Genomic DNA, 9,460 nt, shown 5'->3' with positions numbered 1-9,460 from the left:
TATATATATATATATATATATATATATATATTTATGTATATATAATGCTGGCCCACTACTCTGTAGTTTGAGCACTTTGGCATGTCACAACAAATCTTTTAAATTGCTTTAAATCAGCTTTCTAGTTTTATTGCTAAGATATGGTCTCACAAAAATTAATACATTACTGAAGAGTCCTTAAGGACGAAACAATATTGTCTAATGATGTTATATATATATATATATATATATATATATATATATATATATATATATATATATATATATATATATATATATATATATATATATATATATATATATATATATATATATATATATATATATATATATATATATATATATATATATATATAACATCAGATAATACGAATTCTCTCAATACTAAATAACTTATTTAAAATTTTCACCGGATTATAGGCACCGGTATCATCAGCATATAAAATAATATAATAACAAAAATTGTGATCGTTAAATAAAAACGAAAATTTTTAAATTTTGTTTTAACATATTGTCCATTGTCCAAATTCATACCACCGTACATTGGAGAACATTGATGTTTTCGTATCTCCAAGGCTTCACAGACTTTTCTTTCAAATTTTCTATCCTCAACTTTAAGTGTTTTTACCCTATCCCATTCAATATCCTTATCCCAATTTCATCGTAATTTGTATTAAATGAAAATCCTATTAGGTTAAAAAATTCAAAAGACTTTATTAAAAAAACTCGTGGTTAATTGATGAAGATGAAATACAGGTATCCTTTGATATTTGTAAACTTATACCCATCAATACCATTAAAATAAGCAACTTTAGTACTTTTGGATCAATTAAATAAAAGCGTTTCTTACAAAAACTTAACTAAGCTTACTTTAACTGAAACAAAACAACTAATTGAACTTTGTTTGTTTCGTTGTTATTTCTTATGGAACGGTGAGATTCATGAGTTGGAGAATTCAGGCCCAATTGGATTGTTTTTTATGGTTGCTTTTGTTGAATTTTTTTTACAATACCATGAGGAAAAGGCAATAAAACTGGCAATGACAATGACTCTTTCAATTGATATTAAATCTTTTCATAGATATGTAGATGATAGCCACGCAAGGTTTTCTAACTTACAACAAGCGAAACAGTTCCAAACAATCCTTAATAGACAACATCTTTCTTTAAAATATACTATTGAAGTTGAAAACAAAAATAAGATACTTAACTTTTTGGATATAACTGTTATTAATAATACACATGGAAAATATGAGTTCAAGGTTTACAGGAAAGATCCTGCAACCAATATCCAAATCAAACCTCATTCTAATCAAGATCCCAAAATTTTAAAAACAATATTCAACGGATATATACACAGAGCATACTCAATATGCAGCGAAAACCATTTAAAAGATGAGATAAATTTTATAATTCAAGTGTTTACTGAAAATGGGTACGATGAAAAAATGCTTAAAGATATTTCTTATCACGTTCGAAAAAAACGTTTAGCAAATAAAAATGAAATTCTATCAAACTCTAATAACGTTTCTACAATTTCTTTACCATGGATACCAATAATATCTCCCAGATTTAGAAGAATATTCAGAAAAGCTGGTTACAGAACTGTTTTTAAGTCAAATGCTATCCTAAAAACGCTATTAACGTCTTGAAATAAATCAAAATTAACACGCAACAGCCAACCTGGAACCTATTTAATTAAGTGCAAATGCTCCAAAGTGTATGTCGGTGAATCAAAACTTCAAATAAAAACAAGGGTTCAACAACACCAAAAATTTTTGACTGAAGGCAAGTTAAACCAGTCTGCATTAGCTTTGCATAAAGTAAATTGCGATGAGGGTATTGAATGGGATAGGGCAGAAACACTTAAAGTTGAGGATAAAAAATTTGAAAGAAAAGTCCGTGAAGCCTTGGAGATACAAAAACATCAATGTTCTCTAATGTACGGTGGTATGAATTTGGACAATGGACAATATGTTAAAACATATTTTTTGGACTTCATTTTTTTCATACTTAAGTAAAAGAAGCCATTATAAAGGTGACGTCAAAATTTAAAAATTTTTGATTTTATATTATATTATATGCTGATGATGCCGGTACCTATAATCCGGAGAAAATTTCAAATAAATTATTTAGTATTAAGAGATTCGTATTATTTGATGTTTTAAATTGTTTATATATATATACATATATATATATATATATATATATATATATATATATATATATATATATATATATATATATATATATATATATATATATATATATATATATATATATATATATATACATATATATGAAATATTTACTGTATAAGGCATTCTATACTTTTTAACTATTTAAAAGTTAGAAACATTAAAAATGAGACTATCGTCAGAGGCATGTAACATTTTTGATGAAAAAAGAGCTTGTTTGTTGCCCAAAACTGGATAGCAACTCTTTATATACCACAATATTCCTAAATTTTTAAAAATCTTTACATATGCGATTACTGCAAATAAAATTAGGCAAAGCTACAGATATGCGGTCTAAAATAATTTTATTTTATCGCTTGTTGTGCTTTCGTGTGGAGACTTTCTCAAAATGGTGACTTTTTAATATAAACATAAAGAATATTTATTGGCTTTAGTACATACATCGACTTAGTACATACATTGATTTAGTACATCTTATAGCCTGCTGCTACAATAGAATGCTACCACATCCATTATTTTATAGCCTGATGCTGCAAGGGAGTGTTGCTACATTAACTATCTTATAGTCTGCTTCTTCAAGGAAGTGCTGCTACATTGACTGAGGATTTGGCATGGGGCAGCAATCTTTTTTCTCTTATTATTTCAATTAAAATTTCTAATGCTTAAAAACTCTCCATTAACGAGAGCGCAACAAGCGAAAAAATAAAGTTATTTTAGTTATTATATCTTTAAAATAGATCGCTAATCTATTTTAAAGCTTTATCTAAAATTATATTGTATTTGTTAAGAATTTTGTATTTTTTACCTAGGTTTACCAGTAGTTCTTCATTGCCCTGTAGGACAGTGATTTTTTGATTTAATTTACACAGTCTGTGTCATCTGTCTTAAATAAATAAAGTAAAAAATAAATTCCGGCATTCCGGTCTGAAATATTATAATTCTGGCCGGAACCGGAATGATCTGTTATTCACAATTTCTGGTACATCCCTAGTCATTAGATACTTTTAAGTTTGCATATAGTCTGAATTAATTCGGACCTTTGGAATTACTGCAAACTTTGGAATTCCACATTTGTTTTTCTTCTTTATTTTTAGAAAATCGATATACTAAGAGCTTTAAATTATAAGATTTTTTTGTTTTGTTGATAAATCAAAAATGTCGACTAAACCCTGATCAGATACGCGGTTTGAACCTGCAGTGTAGATACCGTGACTTAAGTTTTAATGCCCTCGAAAAACGCCTGTAATGCGGTGGTGGTCTGAATTTCAAGACTTTTTCTTTGTTCCAAGTTTTAGTTATTTTGTTTTCAGTAACTTTTTCAAAACCATGTTGATTTTGTATTAATTTGAAAGTCAAGTATTCATCCTATTCTTGTAACTACTGCGGTAGTGGCGAAGTAGGAAAGCGTTCTGGACAAAAAAATCCTAACCTACGAGGTGACAAAAAATCCTCACCTGCGAAGTAATACAGTTGATTTAACAAAAACTCAAGCAAAATACAATTAAAGGCAACAAAACATTTTGACAAGAACAAGACAAATAGACATTAAGGTAGCTGAAAAAGTCTAATTAAAAGCTCTCTGCGAGACAATGGCTGGATTAAGTTTATCATACCACGTTAATAATATACTTATATACATTAGCAATAAAAATTAACTTTAGTCACTTATCCACTAGAATTTAGTTTAGTAAGGTTTCCAATATTTTTTAAACTATTTATTAATCAGTTGCCCTTATGACGATGCATTTAGCCAAACAATTATATAAGTTATGACAAACGATATCTTTAATTAAATAGTAAATACATTTCTTATTGCAAAAACATCTAGTCCAGTTGTTGCTTTGTAAGCATATTTGTAACAAACGGTTAAAATTGCTAAAAATATTAACTTATGCTAACCATAAGCGTTAACAAAAATGTCTGTACCAAATACGAAATAAATAAAACAGTTTAATACAAATTTATCTATTATAATAACAACTGAAATTACTCCTGTTGTGAAATATACAAAATAGACTTAACTGTCTCTTATATTTAATAGAATAAAAATTATACACATTTCTTTTTCACATCTTATAACAAAATTACTATAGCTGTTATTTCACAATAAATTCCGCTAAAAATAAAATAGGAAAAATCTTATTACTATATATTATTTACAGAAATGCACCAAGAATAATTTTTAAATATACACGTTACAATATTTCTTAAGGCACAAAAAATACAAATATATTTGCGTGAGTGCTATATAAGCAACAAATTTGTTTATAATTCCACACACACATATATATTCTAATTAAAGAAAATTCTAAAAAGGTATTCAGCAATTACAGAGGTTTACTTTCCAATATAACTACATTATGAATTGTAATTGAAAAGCGATTTGTCTAATATAGACTATAACTAATTGTAAAAACTTTATTTTAAAATACTTCTTGAGCACGTGCAGTAGAATAAACTGAGCTCATAGTACCAGGAATTTTGTTACGTGACCAGTGGTAACGTTGGTATGTTTGATCATCTTGTTGTAGATTTAATGGGTGATTGTACAATGGGCCAATATTCTTTTTCCAATAACTCGGATTATAATAACTGCTGTATTGATTAAATGAGTAGCTTGAATCTCCTTGCCTGTAAGCAACAGACTGCTGCGATTGATCAATATATGAATTTTGTGCTGAAGAAATGTTATCAGAACCATTAAAATACAAACTCGAAACAGGAACATTTTTAACTTGTGAGTTATTAAGATAATGTCCTGAATAACTACTGCTAGCAATAGGATAAGTTTTGTTTGGAATAGAGTCCCATAGTCTATGAATGTCCGTATCTTTAGAAGTAGAAGAAGTAGGAATCGAAATATTCTCAAGTGTGACATCAGTTGAACTAAAACCAGGTGGTGTTAAAGATCTTGTTTTAACATAAAAGTCTTTGTTATTAAAAGTAATTGGAGGTGATGTTGATCTTGGTCTTTGCTTCAAGCTAAATTCAGGGGCGTTAGAATTTAGAGGTTTTGACTTTCGTTCAGCAATTTTCTTGTAGACAGGAAATATTGCACCCTTTCCAAGACGACAAGAAACATCATTAGGGTCAACCCATAAAGCTAAACCATCATTAAAAATTTCAAGCAAATTTTGAGAATTTAAACTAACTTCTTCAGCAGCTTTTCTCAATACTGAATCTACTGAATTATCTTCTACGCTTATATTTATACATCTAAAGGCACTTCCTTTCATTGGCTTATCTTCATACCAATGACTTTCGTATTTTTCTTTTAGTAACTGATTTAAACGACTTTCGAATTTTTCAAGTTGCTCCTCGTTTAACAAAGATGAGTATTCTTTAATTTTGCTTACAATATATTTTACAGCACAGTTAATTTCGTAATGCATTACTCTAACTTGATTAACGCTGAACAACTCCCCGAAGTTTGTCTTCGTTTTTTAAGAAGAAAAGAGAAGAAACGCTGTATAAGCATTAAAACTTATGCTAAAACTTATTTAAGCTACACGGGGGTAAGCAAACTATAAATTTTTTTACTTGTACAACTTTTAAACAAAAAAACTTTACTAATAACTTCAACTATTTAATTTATAATAAAATTTGAACAGTAAATTAATACTTTAATTGTTTATTAATGTAAAAAGTATAAAATTTTACTTATAGTTTTTATATTTTAAATCTTGTTGGTCCCTGTTTTTATTTATTCAATATAATTTTTTTAAATTACTAATTTCCGACCAATCGTATTGTATTGACGTCAAATACTTAAAACAAATTTCGTTTTCTTTGACTGTGTGTTGCTAGGGTAATTGTTATTAAGGTTTTAACTGAATGAATCACTTAAATCTATTATATTTTAAGTACGTCTGTTTCTAATCAAACTTATTATTTGAAAACTGTATTTATTTACAAAAAAACTGTCAATAATGCGCGTAATATTAAAAATTATTAAATTAGTTTTTAAAACAACATTTTAGAAAGTTAATTTCGTCGACAACAAATATTACTGGATTATTTAGTAAAAATGAAATGCATTAATCTTAAATAATTTTTTATACATTTCAAGCATTTGTTATGAAATTTAAAATTTTTTATATTAAAGGCTTATTTTGCTTAGTCAAAAAAATAGCGCATCTTGTTCTAAATTCGTAGAAAACATCAAAGCTCAGAAGACATATTCAAGTTAAATACAATTATACAGATGTTATCTATCTAGTACCTCGTATTAATTTGAATAAGAAAAAAAATGCTTTTAAATATTTAAATTTCAATTATGTCGGAAAGTCCTTTGAAGTAGTTATTTTTACTGAATGCTCTTTGGGTTTAGTTTAACATTTGAACAAGATAAAAAATAATTCTTCGATTATTCTCTAAAGAATATCCCGGGGCGCTTTTTTAAAAAAAAATTTATCTAAATTATTAGACTTTTATCTTAATTATGATGTCTAATATCATTACAAATCTCCAACAGAAAAGCTTTTCGTTATTTTAGATAGATCTAAGTTCCTTTTTACAAGACATAAATAACTCTTTGCGTTGGCTTTTTTGGGTTGTTATGTATCACTTGTTGCTAAGCTTTTAATTTTTACGTATTAATTGAATATAAAAACTTATTATACATTTAAAAATTGTTATTTAAAATGATATAAATATAATAACAACGTTAAAACTTAAAAGTAAATTTCAATGTTATATCATATCTGAGAGTAATTGGTCACCTATACAGCTATGCGCAAGAGTTTTTCATAACAAAATATACTCATTTAAAAATTTAGTAGAAGTTGATTTTAGGTCGTTTTATTTGTTGTTTTTTACTATTTATATTGCATTGATAAAATAGCCGATTAAAAAGTAAACAAACACACACACACACACACACACACACACACACACACACACACACACACACACACACACACACTACTCCGTAAAATTAATAAAAAGTTAGACAACCGATTTTATCGATGACATTAAAAGTTAATTGGGTTTATTATTTATACATTTTTATATAACAATAAACCCAATTGTTTTGATTTTTACCAAAATTTATGTTATAACAAGATTTATGATTTATATTTGTAAATTTGTCTTAATGGTAAATTTTATAAGCACGTTTTGATTTATACTAAGATGGTTCAAATGTTGATATATTGAAGATGACACGCAATAAACATACACACATACTTATGTATGGTGACCAATCGTTGCCATTAGAAAAAAAAAACTCCAAAAAAATTCTATGATCCATCGTTGCTATTGCTATACGGCTTCACAAATGCTGGGGGAAAAAAAAAAGGCAACTAATATACAAAAACAACTTGTAATGGAATGCTAGGATTGCTACGTTAAACAAAATCTTTCAAAAAAAATGAAACTTTTAATGTCGAAGATGCCTATAAAGAATTCTTTTACTACATGCAAATTGTGGAAAGTTAACTTTTATAAAGTCTAAAAATTCATTTCTTGAAAAATTTTGTTTCACGTAGCACTCTAAACTATCCGTTACATGCATGTCTTTTAACCAAACGTCGTTTTCTTATATTAGTCGCCTTTTTTTTCCGCAGCATTTGTAAACAAGTAAAGCCGTGTGCAAATAGCAACTATGAGCCACGTAGAATTTTTTGGGAAATTTTTATTTCTTGTGTCAACGATGGGCCACCATACTCATTTTATATATGCTAATTTGATAAATCCAAAAATTTATTTAAAATCATAAAAGCGCTTTAAATATAGGTTTAGTATTTGTAAATTTTCCTTTTAATTTTACTAATTTTAGAGCATGTTTTCGACGTCCATATAGATCTTTCAACTTTGCTAAATGTGTACTCACCCAAACGTTTTGTATTAGGTAGCGTCCTATAAAAAAATAACTGCATGTATTAGGTAGCTTCCTATATAAAAAAAGTTTATAAGTTTTAAATTGTTTTGAAACAAAATTTTGAGACAAGTCTTGCCTTGAAAAAAAATAAAAAAATAATACCTTTTATTTTTGTTATTTTATTAGTGTTTACTTTTACAAGTGTTTTTTTGTGAGCTTTCAGAGAATTGTTTTTGTTGCGCCAATCAAATGATTTACTTAAAACTTCTAAAGTTCCGACTTGATTAACTGTTAAGTTTGTCTTGGAAATAGTTAATAATGATATTGTGATTACAAGCATTTTCTCTCCCTTGCCAGGCCCGTAGCAAACGGGGAGGCAGCAGGGGCATTCCCTCCCCCTTCCCCCCTTCTTCCTATAAATTATAAAATAAAGAACTTGGAAGAAATTGACTGAAAAAATAACTAAAAAAAAAGGGCCTAAAAAGTATTTCGGGGTAGTACTTCTTTATTTTTAAACTATTTTGCATATAAAAATAATATATTATAAATAAATAAAATTCGTTTTACAATTTCACTCTTACGTAAAACTACAAGTTTTATTAACTTTTTACTAACTTATTAATATAGTTTCATTTTTAGCAAGGGTAGTGTTATTGGAATAAGTTCTTTACTTCATTCAAATAAGTAGAGAACAATGCGCTTCTCTGCTGATTTCACTGAAATAAAGTGTATTTTGTTTTTATTGTATGCTTCATGACAATTTTTTTATGTTATACTTTTAGTTTTAAGAAGTTTTTTGTTTACATTTTCTTACCGATCATTAGACATTTGATGAAGAGTCAAATTTCGAATTTCCAAAGTCGAATAAACTTGTATCATCTGCAAACATTTTAACTTCAAGTTTTTTAGAGGTTTTTTGAAGATTGTTTATGTAGATTAAGAACAAAAGAAATCAAAGAATTAATTTTTGAGGGATACTGCATGTTAATTCTAGTAACTTTTTAGACTTTTTATTATATATTTATTTCGTTTTTTCCCTATTTTTCTAACGTTTTAAAAAAGTCTATCAAGAAACCTAATGTGAATTTTTTTTTCCATTAAACAATCCACTAACTCGGTTGGTGCCATCTAAGATATTAGATTCAAGAATTTAACAGAATAAAAAGCAATTTCTTCCATAACGCAACGACTAAATGGTATTCTAAACTTTTTGAACAAAAAGCCTGAACACTCCATCAAAAACTTTTTAGAAGCTTTTAAGGTCAAACTCATCAAAAAAGAAAACCTTCTTGAAGTTTCTCAGATGCGTAGATGAAAGGAGACAAAATATAACACGACAATATTGTTTCAATTTTAAGTAAGAAAATTTTAATATATGTATTATATATTGTATATATCCAAATAAAACAAATAAAATAATTTTTATTTTAAATTTTATTTTG

The 9,460-nt window shown here is 27.3% G+C and overlaps 1 protein-coding gene across 1 annotated transcript; it reads right to left on the bottom strand.

The window, feature by feature from the left end:
* Positions 1-4,146: 4,146 nt before the first annotated feature.
* LOC100201130 (protein Tob2) lies at positions 4,147-5,668 on the bottom strand. Its single transcript, XM_065789028.1, has one exon. It carries the CDS (start codon positions 5,587-5,589, stop codon positions 4,621-4,623), a length of 969 nt encoding a protein of 322 aa, XP_065645100.1. The 5' UTR covers positions 5,590-5,668; the 3' UTR covers positions 4,147-4,620.
* Between the last annotated feature and the right edge of the window lie 3,792 nt (positions 5,669-9,460).

This window comes from Hydra vulgaris, chromosome 01 (assembly GCF_038396675.1).
Source record: "Hydra vulgaris chromosome 01, alternate assembly HydraT2T_AEP".
NCBI classification, from domain to species: Eukaryota; Metazoa; Cnidaria; class Hydrozoa; order Anthoathecata; family Hydridae; genus Hydra; species Hydra vulgaris.
This window is presented reverse-complemented; position numbering and strand designations above follow the sequence as displayed.

Coding starts and splice junctions, on each gene's coding strand:
- LOC100201130 (XM_065789028.1), bottom strand. CDS start 5,589: ATGCATTACGAAATTAACTGTGCTGTAAAATATATTGTAAGCAAAATT.